The sequence below is a fragment of the Chenopodium album genome, chromosome 3 (genome assembly GCF_948465745.1).
Source record: "Chenopodium album chromosome 3, dcCheAlbu1.1, whole genome shotgun sequence".
NCBI classification, from domain to species: domain Eukaryota; kingdom Viridiplantae; phylum Streptophyta; class Magnoliopsida; order Caryophyllales; family Amaranthaceae; genus Chenopodium; species Chenopodium album.
In genome coordinates this window covers 65,058,575-65,073,961 of record NC_137836.1, presented here as the reverse complement: position 1 = coordinate 65,073,961, position 15,387 = coordinate 65,058,575, and the positions used below count along the sequence as shown (strand labels likewise).

At 37.2% G+C, this 15,387-nt stretch overlaps 2 protein-coding genes across 2 annotated transcripts; both read left to right on the top strand.

The window, feature by feature from the left end:
• Window positions 1–4,899: 4,899 nt before the first annotated feature.
• LOC145625218 (uncharacterized) lies at window positions 4,900–5,838 on the top strand. Its single transcript, XM_081678290.1, has one exon. The coding sequence runs from the start codon at window positions 4,900–4,902 to the stop codon at window positions 5,836–5,838; it is 939 nt and encodes a 312-aa protein (XP_081534416.1).
• Window positions 5,839–7,115: 1,277 nt separating this feature from the next.
• Window positions 7,116–15,037, top strand: LOC145614784 (armadillo repeat-containing protein LFR-like). Its single transcript, XM_081669849.1, has 8 exons — window positions 7,116–7,529; window positions 12,834–13,003; window positions 13,104–13,246; window positions 13,350–13,594; window positions 13,937–14,042; window positions 14,125–14,263; window positions 14,355–14,482; window positions 14,577–15,037. Exons 1-8 carry the CDS (start codon window positions 7,337–7,339, stop codon window positions 14,830–14,832), a joined length of 1,380 nt encoding a protein of 459 aa, XP_081525975.1. The 5' UTR covers window positions 7,116–7,336; the 3' UTR covers window positions 14,833–15,037.
• The last annotated feature ends 350 nt before the right edge of the window (window positions 15,038–15,387 follow it).

Sequence of the window (15,387 nt, the reverse complement as noted above, 5' to 3'; positions counted from 1 at the left end):
TTGATTTTTTTTTCGATTTTGATTTTTGTTTTTCGATTTCTGGTATTTTTATTGAATTTTAATAGTTTTTTTTTCGATTTTTGGGTTTTTTTTTTCGATTTCTAGGTTTTTTTTTCGATTTTAATTTTGATTTTTTTTTTCGATTTCTGTTTTTTTTTTCGATTCTAATAGATTTTTTTTTTTCGATTTTGATTTTTTTTTCGATCTGGGTTTTTTTTTATTTCATTTATTTTTATGGGTTTTTTCGATTTCAGTTTTTTTTTTATTTATGGGTTATTTCGATTTTTGGGTTTTGTTCGATTTCAATTTTTTTTCTGGGTTTTTTCGATTTCAATTTTTTTTCCTGGGTTTGAATTTTTGGGATTGAATTTTTGGGTTTGAACTTTTTGTTTTTTTTTTGAAGCTTAATTGTATTAACCGATTTTTTTTTTGTTTTAATCAATTTTTTTTATTTTAATTGATTTTTAGGCGATTTTTTTTTATTTTAATTGATTTTAATTCTTTTTTTTTCTGGGTTTTTAACTGATTTTAGATTTTCTGTTTTGTTTTAATCAATTTTTTAACTTATTTTAATTTGATTTTGTTTATTTTCTGGGATTTTTCATTTATTTTAACCGTTTTTTTTTTATTTTAATCGATTTAAATTCAATTTTTTTTAACTGATTTTCTATTTTGTTTTTATTTTAATTGATTTTTTTTCTTTTAATCGATTTTAATTCGATTTTTTATATTTTCTCGGTTTTTTTAAATTTTTTTCGCAACTAGTTCATTTTAATCGATTTATTTTGGATGTTTTAATTGGCGCAGGTATACTATTGCTTTGCATTCCAAAATAGTGCACATAATCGAAGAATCAAGAATATTGATTTAGATGTTGTATGGGGTTTTTTTGATTGTGATGTTGTAATTTTTTTTTTTTGATTTATATTGTAGTTTTTTTTTTTTTATTTATATGTTGTAATTGATCAATTTTATAGATCTATATTGTAATTTTTTTTTAATTATATACTGTAAATTTTCTATTATATTGAATGATATTCGATTTATATTTTGTTGTTCTTATTTATTTTAGTCAATTTAATTTTTAAGTGAAAAAAGACAAAAAAAAAAATGATTTTCTGGGCTTTTTTGGCACCGGTTAACCGGTAACCGGTGCCAAAAACTTGGAATTAATTTTTTGTGGGCTTTTATGGCACCGGTTAACCGGTGCCAATTTCGAGTTTTGCCACCGGTTCAAACCGGTGGCTTTTTCATCCACTAATTGGCACCCCCCATATCGGCCCCGGTTCAAAACTGGTGGCATTGAGGGGTTTTGAACCGGTGCCAATTTTGTTTTTTCACCTAGTGATACCCTCATCCCTGAACACCAGTCATGGTTCCAGACCTGACCTATTGGAGTTGACGATCTCATAGATCGTTAAGGGGTGTAACCTTCACCTTGTGAATGGTTTACAAGTTCCTAAAACTTGTTGACGACTCTTTTGCTCTAGCTTCCTTCCCTTTGGACGCCACCATACTTAAGTGTATGATCACTGTGGGGTTCAAGTTTGGGATAATGCTTGAAATATTCTCTACAATGATATTGGGAGCTACTATCTGGGAGTAGTTGAGAACATGGGGGATTAGGAAACTTAGTCAGATTAAGGATGTTGAGATTAAGCTAAACATCTTGATTAATAGGGCAATAGGAATGAAATGGATGTGGCACCAAAATTGGGTTTGTCTAACTTGTGATCCTTGGATCATGGAATTTGGACTCAAAAACATGGACTGGTAAAATGGCCTGAATGTTGATTTTATCAGACAAAGGCCCAGTGACATGCTTTACTGCTTCAAAATATTTACCCTCATTTCCATTAGTTGGGCACGTGCTATGCTTTGTTAATAAATTGCCTTGTACATATGAGAGGGGACCAGTCAAACCACTACACCTGCTCCACCTTTTCCTGTCTCCTTCCCCACTTTTTACCAGAATGCCCTTACTACCATTTTCTAGAATTTTGTTCTTTTCCACCAAAATCAGAGTACAACTTCTACCGCACGACACCACTGAATACTTCAGCAACCATGTCCACCATTTCCCACCTTCCGTTCCACTGCCCTCATAGGAATCTGGTCTCATTCCGTCCAAGACACCACCACCAATAAAAGACATCGATCAGTCAATCTCCGACGAGATCACCACCACCGGTGAAACCACCAGCGAAATCACCACGATCAACACCACCTCTACCATGGACGCTCATGCGCAATCCCCCACCATTCTCTCCGGCGACCCGACAGCCCAAACCACTTGTAGCCCTTTGTTCCTGAACCGCACACACACACCCACACACACAACCTGGTCCACTCCCTAGCCCACATGCACCAGATCTGCCCTTCACAAAGACACCTTCTTTTATACTTAGGCCACCAATAGTGGTGCTCTTACGACTATCCTCACCTTTTTCGGACCCACCAAGCCCTCTTCCGGACCCACTAGCTACTGACCCGCCTCTCACGAAGCCAGCTCCGTCCCTGTTCAAGCAACTTCTAGTGGTGGCCTTACCACCAAACTCACCTTTTCCGGCTAAGGATCCAAGACCCCCATTAGACCGTCCTCTTCCAGCACCTCCCTTCTTAAATTGTGCTGCTGGTGAACCACCTAAGACACCAACTAGCTTCTTTCCCGAACTACTTTCCTCGAAATCGTTTTGAACACACCACCATGATGTCCACCACCAAATTTGTCGTCGGGATCGGCGCCTTCAAACTTCGGCTTATCCAACTTGTGGTGATCCCAGTTACCCCTGTTGTTGTGGCGGTCGTTATGGTGGTCGTTGGTGTATCGGAGCTCCCCTGCTGCTCCGGGATCCCAGTTCCCAAAGCGGATGCCGTGTGCTCCTATAAGCTTCTTACCCAGATCTTGAAGGGTGGCTAAGATCCCTCAAAATTCCTTAAAAAATTTGTCCTGGTTACTCTTCATTAAAGCAAATTGTTGGTTTTGGTTGATGCGGAATCGATCGATACAATCCTCAAGTGTCTGCCTCACCTCGTCGATGGCGGCTTTGTTTTTGCGCTCCTCCTCTTCCTGGCTCTTCATCAGAATTTGCTAAAGAGAGTTTTTGCCATCTCCAATCTTGTCAAGAATTTTTTCTACCCGCTCTATGAGTGCGGCCACTCGCGTAGGTGTCACCGTCAGTGGCGTCGGTGCCATGGCGGCTCTGATACCAATTGCAACAATCGTGGTGGTTTAGATAATAATATTTGGTTGGAAGGTTAATTTTGATAGATAAAGCACAAGGTTTTGCATAAATCGTAAGTGGCTTTAGACCATTACTCTCCAAGAACACTCTACAATAATTTTCTGCTTCCTTTTCTTTCTCTCCTCTCCCTATTTATACTAAGGCTAACAACTACTAACCTAATAATACTAGACTTCCCATATTGCCCATACTACATATGATAACTACTAACATACTAAACTACCCATAATACCCTCCCCTAAGTCAGCTCATTACAAATCCTCAAAATTACCTTCAAATGAGGAAATTCAAGGTTAGTGCAGCTGAAAAACTCCCTCTTTGCATAATATTTCCTCTCTCTCTTCTTCTTCAACATCTTTCCTCTTTCTATATATCTAACACGACGATTTTGGGAGCTGTTGGGAGCTTTTAGCTTATACTATACATCTTTACTAATATACGCGATTTTTAACTTGCATCTTTTTTGTTATTATTTTAATTATGTTAAATTTATTTATTTACAAAAGTGTAAAGTGTCATGGGATATTTTTTAAACATATCTCCGAGACACATTAACATTAGCTATTGCTCTATCTTACTTTGCTTTTGGGATCTTACCTTGGTGTTATTAATATTTCAGAGTTACATGTTCAAGTTGTCTAACTGTTTTTGTTTTGTCGCCGTTATTTTAAGCTGTTTACGTAATGACTTAATTGTATGTATGGGGTGATTATTTCACATTTACCTTTTACTTTAACATAGAATTGCTTTTTTAAATGAACAGACACGCAAACATCAATAACTATATATTAAAGACACACCAGCAATGACACGTGCCATTTTTTTGTGTATCCTTAGTTTTGGTTTTTTTTTTTTTAAATAAATAAATAAAATTGAAAACTTATTTTGGGTAAAAAATTTTAATCAATTTAAAAAAAAAAGAACTAGAATGTAAATAGCCATAATGGTAGCAAAATAATTATAGCAAAAATTTATGTAGCAAATCAATCGTAGCAAGAGTATTTTTTTTTTTTTTCAAATAATATTCTCTACTTTCTATACTAGACTTAGGCTAAATTAAATTTCAATATTTCTTATTTAAAAAAAAAATTAATTGATAAAAGAATCAAATATGAAATATTTTTTTCTAAAAAAAAAAATTCAAATAATCATAAAATGTATCCCGTTCAAGTTTAATTGTACTCGCTCTAATGTTTTAATTTAAGAAAAATGTAAATAGCCATAATGGTAGCAAAATAATTATAGCAAAAATTTATGTAGCAAATCAATCGTAGCAAGAGTATTTTTTTTTTTTTTTCAAATAATATTCTCTACTTTCTATACTAGACTTAGGCTAAATTAAATTTCAATATTTCTTATTTAAAAAAAAAATTAATTGATAAAAGAATTTAATACGAAATATTTTTTTCTACAAAAAAAAAAAAATCAAATAATCATAAAACGTATTCTGTTCAAGTTAAACTGTACTCGCTCTAATGTTTTAATTTAAGAAAAATAGTATGTATACCTTTAATAATTTCTAAGTAAAAATTACAAACACTTTTTAACGGTAAATTTGATAACTTCCGACTGTTAACTCCACACTGTTAACTCCACACAGACTCTGAGAACTGCAATGTAGTGGAAGGTTAGTGATTTCATTGATATTGAGACTATGACTTGGAAGGCAGGGAAGGTGAGAGAGTGCTTTGAGTGGAAGAGTGCTAAGGTCATCTTAGCTATGGAGCTTTCCCCAAAGCTTGATAACGATTACATGTATTGGAAACATCACCCGTCGGGGTGTTACACTGTGAAGACCGGTTACTTTTTTCTCTCCAAAGAAAAGGGTATGGAAAGGCAAGACTTTTCGCATACAGATCAAAATTTTGTGAAGCTAATATGGAGGTTAGACATCCAACCGAAATGGAAGCTCTTCATGTGGAAGCTGTTTCATAACAGTATAGCAGTTAAGACAAACCTACCAAGAAGAGGGATACAAGTTGAGGAAGCTTATGACTTCTACGGGGTGGAAAGAGAGGAAATACAACACTTCTTTCGGTTTTGTGATCTAGCAAAGGAAGTATGGGGAATTGGGTCCCTGACTATTTGCTCTGAGACTCCTGAGTCCATTTCTTTACGGGAATGGATTCATCACTATATCCTGCTCTTTTATAGCGAGGATGGTAAACACAGTATGCGTATTATGACCTTTATCGCAACCTTGTGGGGGTTATGGAAAGCCAGAAATGAGAAGGTTTTCAATGAGGCTAGGGGGAGTATGGGCCTAGCCACGGAATTCATCAACAGGGCCTTACAGGATCATGAGACCTTCGTTCAGTCGATAGGGCATGAAGATGGTCTAGAGGGTGATGTTAGGAACGATCCTAGTCATCCTCCGGGGTTCTTCCAAATCAAGTTGTGGAGGGACAAGACCGAATATGATAGGTTCATTGTGGAGGTGGATGGTGCGTGGGATGAACATTCCACAAGGTCAAGGATAGGATGGGTTGTCACAGGTAATGGAAACGCTAACATGATTATGCAAGGAGGAGGAAGCATGGGGCTGCTTCTTCTGCGCTTCAATGTGAGGCTTGGGCTTGCCTGGAAGCGTTAAAATGGGCCAAAGTAAGAGGGGAACAGGGGAATTTAACCTGACAGACTCAGTTGCGGTAATCACCAATCTACAAGAAGGGCGAGGTAAGGATGTCTCGATAGCTTGGGCGATAAAAGAAATCAAAGATGTGGGAGGAATGTTCCAAAGGTGCGCAATCTTAAAAGTCCAAAACGACCAAGTACAAAAAATGTCGGCTTACTATGTCTAACTTTATGCCTAGATTTTAGTTTGTTTTCGTTTAGCTCTTGTAAAAAAAAATGATAACTTAAAATATTGAGTTATTTGAGTATAGTATTAAACTAATGATAAATTATGAAGATTTATTGTGGATGACACGGGACCTAACCTATTATGAAAATAATTACAACATTGCCATATGATGGATGATATGATAAGTGAATTGCTAAACCACGTCCGGTATTTACTGGGTAACGCCCGTATTTTAACATGACTTTACAAATATACCCCCCTAATAAAATGTACCCTATTCCACTTTCATTTTCTTTAACCACTATCTAACTTGTTACCCTACCAACCACCAAACAACCATCACCTACGAACAACCACCACGTCATATATTTTTTTAAAAAATTTGCTTTACTCTACACCAATTAGCGCAAACGATGAATGGACGAGTTTAAGGAAGCAATGACGCCACTGGAAAGATCGTTGGAGCATACGGAGTCGGTGAGTGCTCTGAATTTTTGTCTTTTTATTTATTTTTTTATTTCGTAATCATAGAAGGAACGCCTGAAATTTTAGAATCACCCTTGGAACATTCTAAAATTTCAGGCGTTCAAGGGGGGGAACACCTGAAATTTTAGAATGTTCTGGGGGGAAACGCCTGAAATTTTAGAATGTTCCGGGGGAGATTCTAAAATTTTAGGTGTTCCTTCCGTGGAACATTCTAAAATTCTAGGCGTTCGTCTGAAACGACTGAAATAAAAAAAAAAAAAAAAAAAGTAAAACATATACCTGACGCCAACCCCCTTATCTTTCCGATTTCTTGATATCGTCCCTTGTAGCCGATTGCAACCCTTGGTGGCGACGAAATTGTGGTGGCTTTGCTTGGTGGTGACGGAATTGTGGTGGTTTGGTGGTGTTTGTGGATGAAATTCTTAAGGTGGAGAGAGAAAAAAGTAAAAGTGAAAGTAAGAGAGAGAAGATTGAAGAGTTATTTAAAGGGTTACTTAAGGAAGCTCATATAAAAATACGGGCGTTACCCGGTAAATACCGGACGTAGTTTAGTACCACCCTATGATAAACGAGGAGATTAACGGGACGCTTGCTCCTAAAAGTATTCTTCGTTCTTTTTTTCGGCTTCTTCTCCGTCTTGAAAGTTTTCTTACTATTAACTATTTTACTTTTCTAGGTCAGCAGATCTTCATCCTCTCTTATTCATCATTTTCAATTTTCATTTATTTTAGCCCGTTCTGTCGATTACATCAAATTCTTCCATCTTTAATTTGCGGAAGGAAAACAGAAATCAGAAAAAGAAATGCAAAAAAGAGAACAGGGAAAGCAAGGAGGGTCTGGAGGTGGTGTAGCCGCCACTCCGCCACCAAAAAGGGGACGTCCGCTTGGGAGTGGAACTAACAGCGCTGCCGTTGCTGCTGTTGCTGCCGCTGCAGATTCCGCCGCACCTCATACTCTTCTGGGCCCTACCCTTCAGGTCCACAGTGCCTTTGCTGGTTTGTCTCTTCCAACCTTTTCAATTTCAATCTTATTTTCTTTGTCAACTGTATACATTTTTATTATAATTATTATTTTAGCACCAGAATTATACCACCATAGATTTCAATTTTTGGGTGCATTGTGTTACTGTTAATTTGATGGTACTTGTTGAATTGTGCACACAAATTGGGTTCTCTGATGTCTAGAATTTGATAGGTTGCATAGCTAAACAGTTTGATTTTATGAGATTAGGAAAATAAGGGATGTCTTGAGAGAAATAATAGAAAAGTAGGAATGGGGATTTGTAACAATTATGAATACCTGATTTAATTTACTTTCACCGGTTTTTTCATTACTTTTTAAATTAAATTAATGATAACTTATTTAAATAAATTTGTAGATTAAATAGATTATTGTCAATGCTGTTTATGTTATTGTCAATGTGTTTTCTTCATTTGAAGCTAACAAAGTCGTGTATAAAGAGTTGTAATTATAGAGAGTGATGGAAGAAGGATACTTTTCTCATTGAATATTCACAAAATATATATAGTAGTACAAGAGTAAACTAAATACGGTAATACAAGATTACAACCTCTTGAATCAAGGAGGATAATATCAAAGGAATATTTACAACTATGATAATGGAATTGAATTCCTTAAATCAAGGCATAGTTACAGCTCATGATTATGCCGTTAATGTTGTGTTTGACTTTGGATTGTCAATCACAATCCTTTACACGCCCCCTCAAAAACGGTCGGGTAAGCAGAAAGACCGATTTTGCTGATCAGAGTATTGTAAGTTTGACGAGGAAGAGGCTTAGTTAATGCATCTGCGAGCTGGTCATTTGTTGAGATGTATGCAACTCTCAGTTTCCCCACATTGTACGTTTTCTCTAACAAAATGATAATCCAAGGCTAAGTGCTTCATTTTAGAGTGGAACATAGGGTTTGCACTTACATAGGTTGCACTCGCATTATCACAATAGACGACTGGTGCCATATTAGCTTTGTGACCAAGCCTTCGAACAAATTTTGTACCCACAAGATTTCAGCAGTTGCATTTGCTACTGCTTTGTACTCGGCCTCGGTAGATGATCTTGCTCTTGTGCGTTGCTTCTTAGAGGTCCAAGATATCGGATTTTTGCCTAGGTAGACAATATAAGCTGTTGTTGATATATAATCATCTTTATCACGTGCCCAATCTGTATTCGAGTATGCATGAAGAGTGAGAGGAGAGTTTTTGTGTATAATCAGACCCATGTTCATTGTGCCTCTAAGATATCGAAGGAGTTGATGAAGAGCTTGCATGTGTTGGTCAGTTGGCCTTTGCATGTATTGAGCTAGTTTGTTTACCGCAAATGCTACGTCTGGCCTTGTAAGATTTTGATATTGAAGACTGCCAATGAGTTGTCGGCATTCGGTGGGATTCGACAATAGTTCACCATGAAGAGACAAAGGGGGATGAGTTGCCAGAGGAGTTGCAACGGGCTTTGCCTCATCCATACGTGCTTTACAAAGAATGTCAGTAATATACTTCTTTTGACTTAAGAGAAGTCCCTGTGGATGTGGCACAACTTCAACACCCAAAAAATAGGAGAGGTCCCTAAATCTTTAAGTGAGAAACGTGTAGCTAGATTGGTGACAAAATCCTCCAAAAATGAATTATTATTACTAGTCACAATGATTTCATCAACATATACTAGTAAGTAAATGATATTACCATTTTTGTGAAGCACGAGCAGAGATGAATCCGAAATTGTATTTCGAAAACCCAATTTAATCAAATGTTGCCGCAATTCATAGTACCATGCCCTTGGTGCTTGCTTCAATCCATAGAGAGCCTTGTTTAGTTTACACACATAGGTGGGATGGTTCGGATCACTATTACCAGGTGGTTGAATTGTGTAGACATTGTCAGTGAGAGTGCCTTGTAGAAATGCATTGTTTATGTCTAGTTGACGTAATGACCAACCTTCACATACGGCTAAAGAGAGAATGAGTCAGACTGCGGAAGACTTCACTACGGGGCTGAAAGTTTCACCATAGTCGATGCCCGGTCTATGATTAAAATCTCTAGCTACATAGCGAGCTTTATATTGAATAATGTTACCATCCTTATTCCTTTTGATACGAAAAATCCACTTGCAACCTATCACATTTTGTGATGTGTATGGCGGAACAAGATCCCATGTGTGATTTTTCTCAAGAGCATTTATTTCCTCAACTATAGCTTTCCGCCAAACAGGGCTTTTTAGAGCTTGAGTGATGTTTTTAGGTACGTCGACAGTGACAACTTGAGCATTTAAGTTGAGCTTGTCGATTGGTTTTCGAATGCCATGTTTGAGACGGGTGGACATTTGATGTCTGGGTTTAGGAGAAGATGGTTAAGAGTAGGATGGGGTATTGTTTTGTGGATTAGAAGGTAATATGGTGGGAGAAGATGGTGTGTCATTATAGTATGATGTAGTATGTGAATAGGGTGGAGAAGGTGTAGTATGTGAATAGGGTGGAGAAGGTGTAGTACGTGGAGTAAGAGGTTGGGATGTTTGAGATGGAGGAGTTAATATTGATAAAGTTAGAGGGCCTCATTCCTCTAGTAATGTAGGCACAGAGATTGAGGTAGCAGTTTTCTCATGGAAAGGAAATTTATTTTCAATAAAATGCACATGCCTAGAAGTATATATTCGATGGGAATCTAACTCCAAACAATAGTAGACACTTTGAGTGGGGGAGTAGCCTATAAAGACACAAGGTTTTGATTTTGGATCTAATTTGTGGGAAGTATATGGCTTTAACCATGGATGACAAAGACAATTGAAACTCCCAAGTTTTGTGTGATTCGGTTGAGTGCCGAACAACTTGTAGTATGGAGATTTATTGTTAAGAGTGGGTGTAGGCCAACGATTTATGAGATAAGCAACGGTAGAACAAGCATGAGACCAATATTCAAGTGGCATATTGGCATGAGATAAGAGAGATAGAAATGTCTCAACAATGTGACGATGACGGCGTTCGGAGTAGCCATTATGTTGGGGTGTATGAGGAGTTATAAGATGAGAAATCCCGTCGATAGATAATTTTTTTTGTAAAGACTCATATCCCCCCCCATTATTAGAGTAAAGTGTTTTGAGAGGTAGTTGAAAAATTTCTCAACTAGAGCTTTATATCGAATGAACAATTTTTCGTGTTAGATTTTTGCTTGAGATTATAGAGCCAAATATATTTGGTTTAATGATCAACAAATATGACATAATATTTGAATCCATCGTGGGAATAGACGGGGGAGGTCCATAAGACAGTATACACATATTCAAGGGGAGCAGTAGGCTTTATAGAGGATATAGAAAATGGAAGACGATGACTTTTATTACAAGCACATGAATTACAATCTAAGTTAGAAATACTAGCAACATTGAGTTTATTTTTAGATATAAGTTGCCTAAAGGCATTTTTGGACGGATGTCCTAGACGATGATGCCAATCAAGAGGAGTGGTTTTTATGCTTGTATAGACCTTAGGAGAATGTGCTTGAACTTCATAAACCTTTGACTTAGTTGGCCCTCGGAAGAGAGATGCCCCCGTTTTGAGAACCTTCACAAGGAAAGAATTGGATGAGAATATAATAGAGACATTATTATCTTGACATAATTGAGATATAGAAATGATATTTTTAGATATGGTAGGAAGAACTAGAACATTATGGAGTTTAAGAGAGGAAGAGAGATCTGTAGAACCATAGTGAGTTATTTTAAGACCCGTACCGTCACCAATGACTAGTTCCTCAGTACCATCATAAGGAGCATGGAGAGAGAGATTATTGAGGTCAGAAGTAATGTGATGAGAGGCTCCACTATCAAGCAACCAAGGTGACGTGGAGGTGGAGGCAACAAGTTCGCTAGTGTGTGCTTGCGGTTTGGAGTAAGGACGATTTTGTTGCATTGGTGGCGGAGGAGGAGGTGTGGCAGTAGGGAACTGTTGTTTAAACAAGGAGCAATGGGAAACAACATGCAATTGTTCCCGACACCACTGACATTTGCCGAGAAAGGGACGAGGTTGTTTGTTAAAAGTGGTAGGTGTAGGGAGGATACTTGATCCATTGTTGCGGCTATAGTTGCGATTTTGATTCCTCGTGGTAGTAGCAAAGGCAGTGGCAGGGAGGGATAGTGTCTGCACGAGCCTGTTGCATTGCTAGCTCCTTGTTGACTAGCTTTTCATGTAGCTCTTCAAAGGAGATGGGGGTGTCCCTAACATTCACTGATTCTATGACAGAGGTGTATGAGTCATCTAAACCAAGAAGTACTCGATCAATTATATCTTCATGCTCCATCTTCTTTTCAAGGGCAGCAAGTTGATCTACACAAGCCTTGACAGATTGCATGAACTCGGTGATGGTTCGGTTGCCCTTAGTGATGCAGTTGAATTGATCTTTGAGTTGCTTAATATGACCACGGCTAGGTGTGGCATATGTCTTGGCAAGAATGTCCCAAAGTTGCTTAGAGCTTCGGGCTTCGGAGACTAGAGGGTATTGGTTTTGTGAGAGGGTGCCAATTAAAGCACCTATCAGAAGCTTATCCTGACGAGTCCAAAAGGAAAAGTCGGGATTGAGTTTTTCCACACCATCAGTGGTAATAGTAGGAGGAGGACAAGGGAGAGTGCCGTCAACATATTGGTAGAGATCATGACCAACCAGAGTGGCCTCAATTTGCATTTTCCATGAAAGGTAGTTCGTAGCGGTAAGCCTGATGGCATTGTTAATGTTGAGAAAGGTGAATGGTTTTGTGGGATCATTGCCATTGGGAATTTGATAGGAGGTGTTGGGGTTTGACAGAGCCATTGAAGTAGAAAAAAAATTGAATTAATTTGAGTTTTAATTTGGATCAAGCGGCTGATACCATATAGAGAGTGATGGAAGAAAGATACTTTTCTCATTGAATATTCACAAAATATATATAGTAGTACAAGAGTAAACTAAATACGGTAATACAAGATTACAACCTCTTGAATCAAGGAGGATAATATCAAAGGAATATTTGCAACTAGATAATGAAATTTAATTCCTTAAATCAAGGCATAGTTACAGCTCATGATTATGCTGTTAATATTGTGTTTGACTTTGGATTGTCAATCACAATCCTTTACAGCAATTGGTTATATACTTTCGAAATCATACTATTTACTTCGATGTTATGTTTCACTACTGATGCACAATATTAGATCTAAACTCTTTAATGTTATGTTTAGTTCTATGTATGTATATTTTCCTGTCTCTACAAATTTATGTAGGTTTTACTTTTAAGATTTAAACTCTTTGGGATTTTCAGATCAAAACCAGAAAAGGATTGTTTTGGCTCTGCAAAGTGGCTTGAAGAGTGATCTGACATGGGCACTAAATACTCTTACTGTACTCTCTTTCAAAGAAAAGGATGAAATTCGCAAAGATGCTACCCCACTGACTAAGATACCTGGATTGTTAGATGCTCTTCTTCAAATTGTATGTTATATCACACACTATCCTTTTTTTTTCCTGACTTTACACAAAAACGTTTTTAAATTAGGAAGGTGATCTGGTGCCTTGCTTTTTTACTTTATAGATTGATGATTGGCGTGACATAGCTTTACCTAAAGATCTTTCCAGAAACCGGCGCGTGAGGCTGTTGGGTGCAAATGCTCTTGTAACTGGTTTTGGAAATGAATATGAGGCGTTGGCTTCCAGTGACAATTACTCGCAATCCATGTAAATTTTATTTGATTAAGTCATCATTATGCTTGCTTGATTCTGGATTGAATGTTAAAAGGTCTTACAGCCCTTGAGCTGATTGTGGAAAATGTTTATGCAGTGCTGCCCCTGGTTCTTATTCATCACAAAAAATTGCAGCAAGACATCGACCTACTGGTTGGTGGTTTGAGGAAGATGGTTTGTTCAATCTAGATGATGATGGGCGTGCTGAGAAGCAGCTGTGTGCTGTTGCTGCATCAAATATCCTCCGTAATTTCTCTTTCATGTATGAAAATGAAATTATCATGGCACAGCACCGTCATTGTTTGGAAACTGTATTTCAGTGTATAGAAGATCAAAACACAGGTGATAGTAACTAAATACATTTAGTTTTAAGCTTTAAACTTAATGAAGACTGTATGTTATCACTGAAAGGCTTAACTGTTTCTCCTTCAATGTGAAATTGTTATTGTTCTAGATATTCTTACAACAGTCACCATCCATTTAATATCAGAAAAATGTATCCACTTACAATGTTGCACCATGAATCATCTATGTTAATATTTTATCCTTCAAATTATTTGTTTTGCTCATTTACTGTTTTGCGGGGGGGGGGGGGGGGAGGTACAATGTCTTATGCTAAAATTCAAAATTTCCTGTTTGAGGTCATTCAGTAGTGATGCTTATCAACTTCCGTCTTTCTTCCAGAGGATGAAGAACTTGTGACAAATGCCCTGGAGACAATAGTCAATTTGGGCCCGTATCTTGATCTACGAATATTCAGCTCTTCAAAGCCTTCATATATTAACATGACGTGAGCATTTGTTTTGCATCTGTAATGAGCTATTTGACCGCTGAAAGTATGAGCCTGTTTTTAATATTCTTTTTGGATCCAGGGAAAAGAGTGCAGTTCAAGCTATCATGGGCATGCTTGATTCTCAGGTCAAAGCGTGGCATTGTGCTGCTGCAGAACTGCTTGGCCGTCTGATTATAAATCCTGATAACGAAACATTTCTTCTTTCATTTGCTACCCAGGTTGCAGCTACTTACTGTCTTAACGTCTACAGCTTTCCTCAAATTCCGTATAAAACTCTTGGATATCTTGATAACATCCATATCTTTGCAGATTTACAAGCGATTAGTTGATCTACTGAGCTTACCAGCAGTCGATGCACAGGCAGCAGCTGTGGGGGCACTCTACAATCTTGTGGAGGTCAATATGGACTGCCGGTTAAATCTGGCAAGTGAACGATGGTGAGATTTCTTTCCATTATCACCTCTAATAGCTGTGTGGTCCACCTACTTAAGGATGATCACTAACCATTTATATGCCAAAAATGACTTCCAGGGCTATAGATAGACTGTTGAAAGTAGTTAAGGCACCACATCCTGTTCCTGAAATTTGTCGGAAGGCAGCTACGATCTTAGAAAGCCTAGTCTCTGAGCCACAAAATCGAGTTCCACTCCTTGCATATGAGAATGCATTTGCAGAGATACTCTTCTCGGAAAGTAAGCATGCTGATACTTTTGCAAGGATATTGTATGAACTGACTTCTCGGCCAAGCAACAAGCAAGGATCAGCACGTGGGATATGGGGCCTGTAGTAGAAGACCGATTTTAGCAGAAAGTGATTAAAGATTTCAATCTTTAGCCTTTTAGTTTCGCCTAGTGTTCGCGAATCATGTCAATGTATACATTTATTCATGAGCAGGAGCTAGTTCATAACCAAAATTGAAATGTATACATTTATGCATGAGCTCAAATTAGTTTATAACAAAAATCGTAAGGTTTCTGAAAGGAATGTTCCAACATAAAGAAAATGTAAGCACTTTAGGAACTATAAAAAAAAAAAAAAAAAAAATAAAATAAAATCTTGAAAGGGTGAAAGGAAAGCAATACTTTCATTAGTTAATGCAGTATCCATTGTTTTCACAACTTCATTGGTAGGTTACCATCTAACCAAAATCAATAACAAGGTATTTCTATTTTAAAGAATTAAAGTTGCACAAATTGTTTTAAATAAATCTGTCATAACTTAGGTCAAATTATAAACAAGTGTTTGTGTGAAAAAAAAAAAAAAAAAAAAAATTTACTACTTTCGGTCTAATTTACTCGCAACAATTTCCTAAAACAAATGGGTCACATTGCTCGCAACAACT

Coding starts and splice junctions, on each gene's coding strand:
- LOC145625218 (XM_081678290.1), top strand. CDS start 4,900: ATGACTTGGAAGGCAGGGAAGGTGAGAGAGTGCTTTGAGTGGAAGAGT.
- LOC145614784 (XM_081669849.1), top strand. CDS start 7,337: ATGCAAAAAAGAGAACAGGGAAAGCAAGGAGGGTCTGGAGGTGGTGTA. Junction 7,530..12,833: donor GGTCCACAGTGCCTTTGCTG/GTTTGTCTCTTC, acceptor TGGGATTTTCAG/ATCAAAACCAGAAAAGGATT. Junction 14,483..14,576: donor AATCTGGCAAGTGAACGATG/GTGAGATTTCTT, acceptor AATGACTTCCAG/GGCTATAGATAGACTGTTGA.